Raw genomic sequence first — 14,279 nt, forward strand, 5'->3', positions numbered from 1 at the left:
TGGACGTTCCGCAATATATATGGGATCGGGTTGCACGTTCCGCAACATACACTGGATCGGGTTGCACGTTCCGCAACATATATTGGATCGGGCTGTACACCACATGAGTCATGACTGTCGAGGCGTGAAGGTATTCCGCCTGGAGCATTTGTGTATCATTGCATTGCACTGCATCGCATATGCATTCATATTCACATATTTGTATTGTTTGTTTGGACTTGGTATGTCTGTACTTGTGGTGATGGTCGGACTTGGTATTTCTGTACTTGTGGTGATATTCGAACTTGGTATTCCTGTACTTGTGGTGATAGTCAGACTTGTTATTTCTGTACTAGTGGTGATATTCGGTACTTGGTATTTCTGTACTTGTGATGATATTCGGACTTGGTATTTCTATACATACTTTGGAATTGATGGATTCAAGGATTAGAGACTTTCTCCTAGGCTATGACTTGTGGTTACGGAAATCTATTGTGGTTCTTATTACCGTGAAATGACTGGTATTTGTTTAGTAACCATACATGATTGTTTACTTAACTAATTGTGGTTCTTATTCCGATCTCTTTTTTTTTTTCTTTGAAAATAGCTTGATGAGTTTAATATCACATATAATAAAAAATAATAAAATTTATTTTATAGGTAGATTAGATGCAAATTTGGTGACCGGAAAATGAAGAAGATCGGAAAAAATGGAAGCTCACTGAAAAATATTGAAGCTCATTGGAAACAATGATGGTTATACAATAAGAAAAGGAGTAGGGATGAAGAAGAAAGGGAGGGTGGGGGAGGGGTGGCGGGAAGGTGGAGGAGAAAGGGGAGGGGTTGGGGGTGGTGGTTGAATAAAGAAGAAGAAGAAGGGGGAGGGGTTGAAAATTATTTTTTTTATTAAAATTTTAAAAAAAATACTTTAATTTTGACCTCACCCTCCTATTATTTAAATATAATTCTTTTTTATGCCGCATCAACTCTCAGGAGGTAAATAAATTCACTTTTTAAATGTTTAGGTGTGTAATAGGTCGCCTTAATAGTTTGAGTGTGATATCGACATTTTGGATATAGTTTAGGGGTCAATATGTGTCTTTTGCCAATTAATTAAAAAGAATCATTAAAGACATGTACCTATCAGCAAGTGTGTGGTGTAACAACACTCAGGTCACAATTGGTCTGGGCATTGTAAGGTCGAATATAATTCATGTATAGTTATTTTAGGGGAGTAAATAATTGTTAGTTAAGTTTAATTGCTAAAGTAAATTTTCGGTGCAAGTTTAGGAGTGAATTTATGCCTTTTCTCACATGACTTCAAATGCTACAACATTGACATCCAACAAGTTGACTTTTTGCTAGAATCAAGATTAAAATTAGCTTTAAAAAAGGTCTAATATTGACTAAGAGCCCATTTGGATTGGCTTATAAGTTGCCTATAAGCTGTTTTCAGTTTTTTTGAGTGTTCGGCTGGCCAGCTTAAAGCCATTTTGTGCTTAAAATAAGCCCAAAAAATTAATTGGGTTTGTTTAGCTTAACTTATCTAAAACAGCTTATAAGCTGAAAACAGCTTATAAGCTGAAAACAACTTATAAGCTGCTTTTTTTTAAGCCCATCCAAACAGGCTCTAACATTAATAGGTTCATATGTATCCTCAATAACATTGTTTCTTTAAATGTGAGGTGATGTAAATAAATAAAGGGAAAAGGGTCATATGTGTCCCTCTATTATTGAAAAAGGTTTAATATTGCCCTTCACTATACTATCGGTTCATATATGCTCTTAATGTTGCATCATTTGTCCATATATAGGTTTAAAGGTATAAAAATGGCTTAAAGTTGACCTTTTCCGTTAACCTCTTCCATTTTAGTCAAATTGACATATCAACTCACCAAGCCAACTCTTCTTCTTTTACCATACCCAAAATCAACAACATCTTCATCATATATACCATCATCACCAACATAAAATCATCTACCTTAGACATTATTAAGATTTTTTAATAAATTCTAATCCACTATATTTGATTTCTTAAAAAGAAAATAGAGGAAAATGGCCTAAGAAATAGGCTATTTGAGAAAACCGGCAAGCTCACATGCCCCGACCCGAAACAAAGTTGCACAATAAGGAGTCCGAAACCAAAATGCCCCAAAAAAAATCATGTGGAACCAAAATACCCCAACAAAAAAAAAGTGACGAAAGTACCTTTAGCGCAGTAATTTACTGCGCTAAAGCAGTTCACGGAGACGGAGCCATTAACTGCTTTAGCGCAGTATTTTACTGCGTTATAGAAGCAGTTAAAAAAATAAATTTCTATAACGCAGAAAAATACTCCGTTATAGAAACATTACCAAAAAAAAAATGTCACGACCTAGCCCCGTGGGCCATGACTAGTGCCCGAGCTGGGCACCCATATGTACCTGTCAGACATATCGGACGGATACTATAGGTCCTCAATCAATCCCAACGTAATGACATATGCAAGCCGACGAGGCTGCCACTGTATATATTATTATTCTATGCAAGCCGACAAGGCTGCCACTACATATCAGAATATCACGCAAGCCGACAAGGCTGCTACAACAGAACGATAATATATGCAAGCCGGCAAGGCTGCCATAACAAAACGATAATATATGCAAGTCGGCAAGGCTGCTACAGCGCTAGAACATCCATAATGACCATATAGGCACAACTAACCACATCTGCACACAACCCACATACATGTCTACAGACCTCTAAGAGTATCAACAGTAACATATGACGGGACAGGGCCCCGTCGTACCCATGGACAAAAACATATATATATGCATATCAGGAAGTCGGTACCAAAATCTAGCCTCCGGAACGACGGAACTCTCCAAGACAGCAGAAAGGGAATCCTAAGCTGGCGGCTCACCAAAGCGAGTATCTGTACCTGCGGGCATGAAACGCAGCCCCCCGAAGAAAGGGGGTCAGTACGGAATATGTACTGAGCATGTAAAGCATGAAATACAGTAATCAGGATCATAACTGAAATAAGAAGTACAGGAAACAAGTACAATGTTCAGAATACCAAAACACCTTGCCTTTGAAACATAAATCATGCATGTCAATATCATATATCATACTCAACCTGTTATGGGACGTAGTGACATAATTAGGTAATCATCCTGTACATATGTATATGTATAACATGTGCCGGCCCTATAGTGAGGGACTCGGTAAATAAAATCATATCATCATCATGCATATATATATAACGTGTCCCGGCCCTCTAGTGAGGGACTCGGTGAATAAAATCATATCATCATCATGCATATATATAACGTGTCCCGACCCTCTAGTGAGGGACTCGGTGAATAAAGTCATCATATGCCATCCTGGCCGCCATCACCGTATCATCATATCATCATGTCATCATATCATCATATACATATACATATAACGTGTCCCGGCCCTCTAGTGAGGGACTCGGTGAACAATGTAGTAAAGCTGTGCACGAAAACGTGTCCTGGCCCGGGACTCAGTGAAAGGCATGTTGAGACTTGCACGAGTGGAGTAGTGAGCAACCATATGCAAATTAAAACATTTTCGAAGACTCCAAGGAATAATCAACACGAGCTATCATTTAAAAATCAGGACAATAGTCATATTAGATACCTTTCAAATGTTACTCGGAACATATCAAATAACTCTCGAATGTCATCATAAAGTATATCAAAGGGGCTTAGAAATCATAGTCATATGTTAATAAAATATGAAACATCTTATAGAAGTCCGAGTATTAGTTATCATAGAATTCCCAAGAATAGGAGCGTGTATATATCGACTATTATACGATGTATAGAAAACTGGAGAGGGAGGCTCAATCACTTGAAAATGATAATATCAAGAAGTGAATAAGAATCATAAATGTCACTCAAACTTATGAATGGAATTACCCCAAAGTCCATATCATTCATCACTTACACCTAAGACATGCCAAAAGAAGGAAGGGACAGCTTTACATACCTCATCGCTTACTCACTCATCCCATGTCTCATTTCTTGAACCTGCAAGTCTTATATACTTCCTTTTAAATAGCTACCACGGAACCAGTCCGTCCAATTCTCACGTTAACCGTAAATGAGATGGAATTTGTCCGCTCTTCCTCAATCTTCTAAGAAACAAGTGGCTTCGACAACTTGGAAATAAACTCAACACGTTAATGCATATAGTTTTCATTGCTACCTCCACTCCATTTGATGAATATCTTAAATTCAAGATGGGCTACCTTAAAAGAGTTGATGTACAGTTATCCATCTTCAATAAGAATTCATAAAGTAAAGGTATAAGTTTAAAAGTAATTGTATTGCTAATACGTTGAACATGCTTGCTGCTAGTTTAACGGAATTAACTTTACAAGTTGAAAACTCAATGAACTATCTTTCCTTTATTTATTGGAATGTGGGACCCACCATTAATAATTATAAATTCTAAAACTATTTTAAGATTGCCACCAAATACATATATGAAGAATGAATCATTTCAACCTTTATTGAGTGGCTCCCATGTGGAAAGGGTCCTTTCCCACTTATCTATTTAATTCATTAGCTAACCTTTTTTAGTCTTCTACTAAATCCAAAAATTTAACAAATTATTCACATAATTTTTTTTTTATTACAACTACAGCCAATCTTATAATATTCCAGCCTACAAAATAATTCATAACAACCACCAAATAGTCCACATGATAACAATAACAATTTATCCGATTTTCCGTAATTAATTTCGTAGTTTCCGTCTCACAATTTAACTATGACATAGATGAATTTAACTATATCTAGGAGTGGAGAATTATTATCTTATGTGCCAAAAAATACTCTTTTCCACCTTACTTCACCACGAAGTAATCCCGTACTTTGCTAAGATTCGGAGGAAACTGATGTTATAACCATGAAATCAATGAAAGAGGACGAGAAAGTTTGCTACTCCTTGTTGAAGGGGAAACATCCAGCAACCTATTTTGCTTCCTATAGGTAAGAAAGTGTATGTATATCTAGAGGTTAAGTGGCAGGGGTGTAACAAACGTAATGAAAAGTGGAAATTTTAATGTAACATCGTGTAAATGTTAAACGGAGAAAACGAAGAAGATTGAAGGGGAAAAGTGAAGTAAGAATTTACAAAAATAATTTATGTGTCGGCAACGGAAATGAAAGCCATGTAGTTAATGATAGCGTGTAGTTATGGAACCATAGACACGTATATGGAACTATTAAAACTAAGGGGTAAGCATGAAAATGACTATGATGCCCTACATTAATTTAAAGACTAGAACTAATATATTAATGTCAACTCATCTTGCTGGAATAATAATAGTACTAACGTGTTAGCTAATTTGTTAAATATACTGGTAACAATCTTATCCACTTAATGGGTAATTGTTGCACATGGTAACAAAATAAACTCACTATTTAATTTCTTGATCTCAACTCACTTAAATAACAGTTATTTTTAACATACTTCATATACCCATTACCATGACCATGTGATGTAACACTAGTTCATAACCTCATTGGCCACACATAGAATATTATTTTCAATCATCGTCATCACATTTTTTTGTCTTAAATCATTTCGGGACTTCATTCCTTGTATACACCAAGATATTCATTTCACGCTTGAATATGATCAAATTCTCCAGGCTTAAATAAATTTACTCATGCTGGTAGGTCCAATTTCCTAGTCCAAAAATACGGGGTATTATAACTCGGACTGTATTTCCATTCAAATAAATTTTGAACCTCGACGAGACTTATTTTCTTAGATTTGTTTAACTTCAAATATTTATAACACACCTGTACCATCACTACAACCACCCATAAGCTTGGGAAGATAGCCTTGTCTTCATTACTAATATCATTTAACTCGCACGCTTTCCAACACATGAAAATATGGGATGTAACAAAAAAAATTGGCCAACTTTATTTTTTGCAACACTTAGTGTTTTTTTTCCATACTTTGACCAATGATTAGTCATGTGTCAAGACTCCGAAACGTCAATATTTTATACAGAACCTGATATTTTTTTCTGCGTACAATAATGTACGCAGAAAAATAAAAAACTTTAAGCTAATGACAACAAGTCTTCAAATAAAAATGGACGTCTATGTATATAGAACACTTAAACCTAAAGTTTACAAACAAAACTTACTTCGGGCACCTTTTCAACCCCTAAAATGACGATCCGAACGTTTACGTATCCTTAATGTATTGGGCCTACATTATTGTACGCAGAAAAAAATATCAGGTTCTATATAAAATATTGACGTTTTGAAGTCTTGACACACGACTAATCATTGGTCAAAGTATGGAAAAAAACAGTAAGTGTTTGCAAAAAATAAAGTCGGCCAATTTTTTTATTTTTTTTATTTTTTGTACTGTTTCTATAACGCAGATAGATTTTTTTTTTAACTGCTTCTATAACGCAGTAAAATATTGCGCTAAAACAGTTAATGACTCTGTCTCCATAAACTGCTTTAGCACAGTAAATTATTGCGCTAAAGGTATTTTGTCAACTTTTTTTTTGGTTGGGTTATTTTGATTTACGGACTCCACAATAAGAGGAGTTTCTCTCTTCACCAGTAATAAAAGAGGAATTAGGAATTGAGATTTTGGATAAACCCTAAATTTACAATTCTCTTTTCTCAGCCAGTCAAAGATTCTCACACAAATAGCCCTCAATTAACACTCATTATTCTCTATCCGCCTTCCTAAAATTCACACTCGTTTTCTATAAACTCAATGCAATTTCGCAGGTTCTACACCTCTTTAACAAATTGTAACCGCAACCCATTTTTCCTCTATCGAAATCTCACTAACCCTTTTGCTCTTTCCAACTCTAACCCACAATTCATCTCAACACCAAGAATCTTGAAAAACAGGCCAATTCTTGTGTCCAAACGTTTTGTGTCATCATTTCCTGCAATGGCTGAATCAAGAAGACCCACCCATGTGCCTATACCACCACCAGAAACCGCCGATAAGGCGGAATTGTACCGAGCCGTCGAGGCTGCGTTGGGATCCCCGTTTAGTTCCGAGCCATTAGCACCCGAACCACATCCATTGATCATTGTGGTTAGTGGACCAAGTGGGGTTGGTAAAGATGCTGTGATCAAAAGGCTTAGAGAAGTTAGGGAGAATATACATTTTGTAGTTACTGCGACGACTAGGGGGAAAAGAACGGGCGAGGTTGATGGTAAAGATTACTTTTTTATGAGTAAAGATGAGTTTTTGGGAATGATTGAGAGACATGAGTTGTTGGAGTATGCATTGGTTTATGGTGATTATAAGGGTATACCGAAACAGCAAATTAGGGATCATATGGCTAAAGGATTGGATATAGTGTTGAGAGTTGATATACAAGGTGCTGCGACGTTGAGGAGGATCTTGAGAAACTCTGCTGTGTTTGTGTTTTTGGTGGCAGAGAGTGAAGATGCATTGGTAAAGAGGTTGATTGATAGGAAGACCGAGACTAAAGAGACGTTGCTTGTGAGAATTGCAACGGCCCGTGAGGAAGTTAAGCATATGGAGGAGTTTGATTATGTGGTTGTGAATAGGGAAGGGGAGTTGGAGAATTCTGTTAAGTTGGTGGAGTCTATTATTGATGCTGAGAAAGCTAAAGTCAGGCAAAGAACTGTGACTATTTAGAGTGTGTCTGATTTCCAGTCTTTGATATGTTTTTTGATTTCGTTGAGCTAATGTTCTTAATGTTTTGTTGTATTCTATTTTCTGATTTTGATAACCTTGTCCTACGTTGCATTGCCACAGGAAACCATTTCAAGCATGAATAACACATTCTTGACACGAGGTTTCTTTATGCAAAATTGTTTTCCCTACTTGTCTAGCTCTTTGTTTGTTGAAGTACATGCAATGTTACTTCTTGCCATAGTTGTTTGTTATGCTTTTCTTTTTCCTTCCTATTTGATACCCGTTCGGGGATTTTTTGATTGGTCTTTAGAGGGAGTCAAATTTTGTCCTGAAGGAGAAAGGGAAAGTTTTCTTGATTGGTGGAGTAAAGCCCACATAAGTTTAGGCTCGGCATGGATGGCACTGTATACCTAATTCTCAATATACTATTGATGTTGTCCTTAAGATCAGAGGGAAGCTAGCAGTTTTTACCATGTTTTTCTTTGGTATTATCATTTTTTCCTATGGTTGCTGTACCTACTGCCTGATTATAAACTGGTAATGGAGTGTTAAAGGTGCAATTCGACTGCGTCAAGAGGATGCTTTTTTTTTCTTTTTCTCCTCTTATTAAGCCAAGCACATTACCATCTTGCTTGAGATAATGCGGGGAAGGAAAGGCAAGTCTTGCCTGTATTAATATCTTAATCAGTTTGCATCACTGTTCCATTGTGCTCAAGTTTGGAACTTGATGTAACTGTCAATGTTCATTTTGAGTAGTATGTTATGCGTTGCCAAATCTGCCAAACCTATTAATCATTGTTCTGCATAAAGATGGAAAATGATCCTCTTTCTATGTCTATAATCTGAATCAGAACAACTCTGTTGAAACTTTAATCTGTTCTTCTAATGCAATTATTGGAAAAGGAAGATAATTTTATCATCATTCTCTGTATGTATGAGACACTCGTTTTCAGTATTCTTCTCAGCATGGGATGAAAAGTAAGGCACAATTATCTCAAAATTCCAAACACCATAAGAAGAGGTATTGTTGAATGATTTAGCATTAGAAAGAAGGAGAACTAAGCCAGAGAATAATCTTCTGAAACATAACAAGTCTGATAATTCAGAAGAAAGTCCAGCTATCTGAAACAGAAATCCAAAGATTTGGTCCACTTCTTGGTTGTCGAAGAAACCGTAGAGAGTTCCGAAAATTTCCTTCCAGAACCCTGTGGTGTTATTTTCTACTAGACCTGTTACTAAGTTTGGTGCCACTGGAGCTAAGTTCCCAAGATTTTATGAGATATGATCAGAAGATATCTTGCTGATTCTCCTTGTAGTTGCTGATAATTCTAGTTATATCTGGGCAATGGACCTTTCAATATGCAATTCTTTACTCAACAGGGTGTTATTGAGGCATTAAAAGCTCTGTGATTGCTTCCAATCTGTCCCTGCAGGAGAACGTTGCATTGAAGATTGGGATTTTTACTAATTTGGTAGCACTTAATTTTGTTTGCTCCATGCTACTATAGAGCCTTGCAGTATTGTTTCCGAAAATAGTACAGGTGCGACAACATTGTGGTAGTGAGTGAAAACTTACGTTCTGTCTGGTTAGTAGGAATTTCTTGTCTCTTCTACTAGGATTAAACAAAGTCATAGCTCTAAAAGAGTTGTTTTTGTCTTTTAGGGATTACACTCCCTGGCTCTATGTTTGCGGCTTGCTTGTTGCCTATGTTGCTATGGCTCCTATATTTGCTCAATGGATATAATCTGCTCATGGTAAAACTTCATATGGGTTCATGTACTTTTATCTTCAATGAGTAGCCCGGCTTCAATTAGGCTTGAAGCATCGGGTTGCCAGGTTGGTTAGATGTTGTTAATGAAAATAGTAATGCTACTGCTATGACATGCATTATTTAGTAGAGCCATGACTCGAGTAACATCAAACAAATTATATATCGATGTATTTTCATTTTTTCTAAGATCAAATCAAGGAAAATAGGTGTTGACCTTTACAGCTCTATTCATTTTGTTGCTTTTGTTATAGCATAAAAGAATATTTCAGTTCATGCCAAAAGAAACCTTTTATCTTGATGAGAATTTATGAGTTTCACTAGCTTTGAATAAGAATCATATTCTTCTAGCAAGGACAGTAAAGAGGATTAATAATCCAGAGGTTTGATGGGAAAGTGGGATTTGGTTGGGGAAGCTTAAAGAAAGGTCAACTCTTTGATCATGGAATTAGATGCGCAGTTAATTAGTACGTGTACAATGTTGAATAAATATTTAATTGGTAGCCACGTGACTGCATAACGAAGGTGAGTTTTTGCGGGAAGCTTCGTTGTGGATCAATGTCAACTTTATGATTAAGAATGAGTAGTAAATTAGTACATTCTATAAGGATTGAAATATTATATTGATAACCTAAATTATTTTACACTCTCGGGGTGTGTTCCGTACCAAGGAAAACATGACTTCCCTAATGCTCTCTCCATCCCAAAATAAGTATCATTTTAGTAAAAATTAAACTCATTAAAAAATTAATAAATGCAATGTGAAGTTAATAAGTAAAGTAACTTATTTATTAGATATTTTTTTAGAATTGATCTATATTAAAGGTGACTCCTTGTTTAATGCTAAGGGAATAGTTGAATCATTTGCTAATTTTTGTCTTGAATTTTTAAGGTGACACTTATTTTGAGATATTGATTATGTCCTTGCCACCCTCCAACACACCTCATCATCACCCTCACACCTATTGGCCCCTTCCCCACACTCCTACCCCCCATCCCACCTCCCACAATATGTGTCTAGATTATATGCAAATACTTTTAGAATAATATTTTTTGCTTATGTACCGAACACAATAAAATTAGTGAATATTTTCTACAAAAAACATTTTCATTCATACCGGACACACCTTGAGTGTTTTTTAATTGATTTGCGCTACAAAATATGTTTCATTAAAATGTACTCCCTCTGTTTTATATTACTTGTCCATTTTTCTCTTTACACGTCCTTTAAGAAATCATAAATAAAAGTGTATTTTTACTATATTACCCTTATCTCTCTCCAATTTATTGCACTCTAATCAATATTAGTTACTTTAAAAAACAATTAATGTCAATGCCAAAATAGGAAAAATTAATTGATTCTATCTTGATTTTGTAAATGGACAAGTATTTTACGACGAATATTTTTAATAATATGGACAACTAATATGGAACGGAGAAGTACTTAGAATGTATCCACCTCTGGAAAGAGCGTAAACAAATTTTGGCTACTGATGAGAATTATGAATAATATATCGCTGGTTACTCTGCCTTGGTCCTATCAATTTCCAATCTAAATGTTAATTTTTGGTTTTAATTTCAATCTAATATATACATACGTCTTCAGCTCTCTTTTCATTATATAAATTAAACGTGACAATCCATTAAACCTTTTCTCCAAGACTTCTTGTGATTTCCAAAACCGGCAACTGGCATATTTGCCTTGTATAACAAGGAGCTTTTTCAGCTTCACATGTTTAGACTTAAAGTATGTAGAAATATCTTTGCCGGCTTATACATCTTATTTTCTTTGTCAGAGTTTATAAAAGGTGGAATGGTTAAATTCTTCTTTGTTTTTGTGAATGAACACAAATATGGTTAAAATTCTCTTCATTCTTCTTCATATCACTGCTTTGTTGATCAGTTTTCAGCAGCTCTGTGGTCAGTCATAGATATTGCCTCCTCTGCTTTTTCTTCTTTAATTTTAATTTTTTTTTCTCAAGTTAAATTTATGTATAAATAATTCATATCGTCATTGAGCCCGTTTGGATTGGCTTACAGCTTAAAGCTGTTTGCAGCTTATAAGCTGAAAAAAATAAGTTGGGGTAGTCCAACTTATTTTTTTTGGCTTATAAGCTATTTTCAGCTTATAAGCTGCTTTAGATAAACTAAGTCAAATGGGTCCAATTATTTTTTTGAGCTTATTTTAAGCATAAAATGACTTTAAGCTGGCCAGCCAAACACTCAAAAAAGCTGAAAACAGCTTATAAGCCAACTTATAAGCCAATCCAAACGGGCTCATTGTATATAAGTAGAGTTTTAATTTTGCGTATTAACAGAATATGATTACTTTTTTTTTTTTAATCACCACATTAAGGTCATGACCTACAACAACAGGTAATTGTTTGTATTAAAATAAAAACACAGATAGCATAGTTCCCAATTTCGTGTGTGCGTATGAGAATATACTTTTTCAGATGACTAATTTCACTTATTACGAACAATTATACTTAAAATTATCTTTTAAATAACCTAATAATTTTTTTTATTTTTTTTTTTTACACTTTTAACTGTATAGCTCTTTATTAAAACCTCTTGCTCAATTTTTAGCAATGTCCAATATTATTTCAGATGGGAAAGTAATGATGGAGTATATTGGAGCAACAGGCAAGCCAATAACATTTGATGATGTTCCAATAGATGAAGGCATTGACTTCCATTTCATTCTCAGCTTTGCTATTGATGCTGACCCTTCAGGGAACCCACAAAATGGCAAATTCTCACCTTATTGGGCATCAACACTAACCCCAGAATCAGTTGCATCAATTAAATCCAAACACCCTAATGTCAAAGTCATGGCTAGCCTTTCTGGTTGGAGTTTAGGCCAAAAAACCCTTAACTGGTATCGTTGGATTATGTGACTGTATATCATCTAGTTAAAAGCATAGTCAAATAGATTATGAAAATGATTTTTAGTTTATCTATGCGTTTGGTAAACACTAAAAGTGCTTATAAGCTAAAACCGGCAAAAGGTCATAAATTATTAGCTAGTCCAAATTTATGATTTTACAATTTATAGACACTTTTGATTTGCACCTTATACGATTTAATCCCTATATCTTTTGTAATATCCGAAATACTCTTCATAAACACGATTTTTTATTATCTCTCTATCTATTTCCATTATTCATCCTTTATATATAAAAATACTTTTGAATTTTTTTTTTTTTAAAAACAATTGTTTAAGGACATTTAAAAGTTTAATAGGTAAAGTACTTATCGGTACTTTTATTTTTATCAAACACTAACAATTTATTTTTGAATTCAACACTGCTCCACCACTTAACTGTTATTTCTAAAATTAGCTTCAACATCTAAACCTGTTTTCAATCTGATGCTTATCAAATACATTTAATTACCTAACCTAAACGACTTTTAATTATATTATATTTGAACAAAACAACTTTTAATTATATTATATTTGAACAGGTACAAGCCGGCAGACACTCAACAATGGATATCAAATGCATTCACTTCCCTCAAATCAATTGTCAACACTTATCACCTTGATGGCATTGACATTGACTATGAAAGATTCCCAAAGCACAATGAAACTTTTGCTTATTGCATAGGGGAATTAATAACTCTTTTGAAGAACCAAAGTGTTATATCTATAGCAACTATTGCACCATATTATCGAACAATTTTGCCATACATAGAGTTATACAAGAACTATGGGGATTTAATTGATTATGTGAATCATCAATTTTATACAGATAAAGTTACTACACCAAGAGGTTATTTGAAGGCTTTCGTTCTAAGGAGTGAACAATTTGACGAGGAGAAAGTAATTCCTAGCTATGAAGTGGATGGGAGAGGAATTCAAGGGAATGCGTTTTTTGATGCTTTGAGATTGTTGGAAAGTAATGGATTTCATGTCAATGGTGCAATGATCTTCTCAGCTGATGCTTCTGCTAAGGATAATTTCTACTATGAGAGAAAAACACAAGCATTCTTGCTCAATTCTACTAGTCACTACTAGGAATCTGTAAAATTTTCACGGAATCCGTTGAAAATGTGCTCGTCGCAAATCTCAAATTATCGATCGACAACGTCTCGATAGGGAGGTTCGTGGGAAACTGCAAATTCCTAATAGTGAGTGTATGAAGAGAAATACTATCATTCATCACCTATGTGTAATATAAATGTGATAGAAGGTCAAACAAAAAAGATACTAAAACGGAAAAGGGCCAAATATACCCCTATACTATTGCAAAAGGGTTAAATATATCATTCGCTATACTTCGGGTTCAAATATACCCCTCCCGTTATACTTTGGGTCCAAATATACTCCTCCAGTTATATTTTGGTCCAAATATACCCCTCATCCGTTAAACTTGTCCAAGGTGGACACTAAATCTAACGTGGCATGCCACCTCACCACCCAACTCATTTACCCTCTTCCGCTTCTTCACTCACCACTACCATCTCCTCTCCCTTTACAATCACTGCTACCATTAGCACTGCCACACCACCATCTCCACCTTCACTCCCTCGGCCAACATCAACCCTAATTTATTCACTGTGCTTAAGCCCATACATACCTTTTACCAATAATAATAACCCCATTATAGAAAAATCAAGCAGTAGGAAGAAGAAGGTCGAAATTGTTGCATTATTTTTTATTTGGATTAACTGTAAGTCGAAATTAAGGTAAGAAAAGGAAGTTCCTTTGTATTTTACTGTTGAAGATATGTTCTTAATGAAAAGTGAATAAATAAAGTGATTGTCGTGCTCGACCTCCAAAGCCACCATCGCCTAAGGTCCATGCATATAAATATAAATAAGTTGATTTATATATATACAATTTATATATAA

General features: G+C 35.1%; 2 protein-coding genes across 2 annotated transcripts; both read left to right on the forward strand.

Annotated features, from left to right (window-relative positions):
- Window positions 1-6,585: 6,585 nt before the first annotated feature.
- LOC132614696 (guanylate kinase 2, chloroplastic/mitochondrial) lies at window positions 6,586-7,891 on the forward strand. The gene has a single exon (XM_060329223.1). It carries the CDS (start codon window positions 6,748-6,750, stop codon window positions 7,651-7,653), a length of 906 nt encoding a protein of 301 aa, XP_060185206.1. The 5' UTR covers window positions 6,586-6,747; the 3' UTR covers window positions 7,654-7,891.
- A 3,998-nt stretch (window positions 7,892-11,889) lies between these two features.
- Window positions 11,890-13,605, forward strand: LOC132613526 (chitinase 2-like). The gene is made up of 2 exons (XM_060327564.1): window positions 11,890-12,303; window positions 12,891-13,605. Exons 1-2 carry the CDS (start codon window positions 12,014-12,016, stop codon window positions 13,441-13,443), a joined length of 843 nt encoding a protein of 280 aa, XP_060183547.1. The 5' UTR covers window positions 11,890-12,013; the 3' UTR covers window positions 13,444-13,605.
- The last annotated feature ends 674 nt before the right edge of the window (window positions 13,606-14,279 follow it).

Source organism: Lycium barbarum, chromosome 10, assembly GCF_019175385.1.
Source record: "Lycium barbarum isolate Lr01 chromosome 10, ASM1917538v2, whole genome shotgun sequence".
Classification (NCBI taxonomy): domain Eukaryota; kingdom Viridiplantae; phylum Streptophyta; class Magnoliopsida; order Solanales; family Solanaceae; genus Lycium; species Lycium barbarum.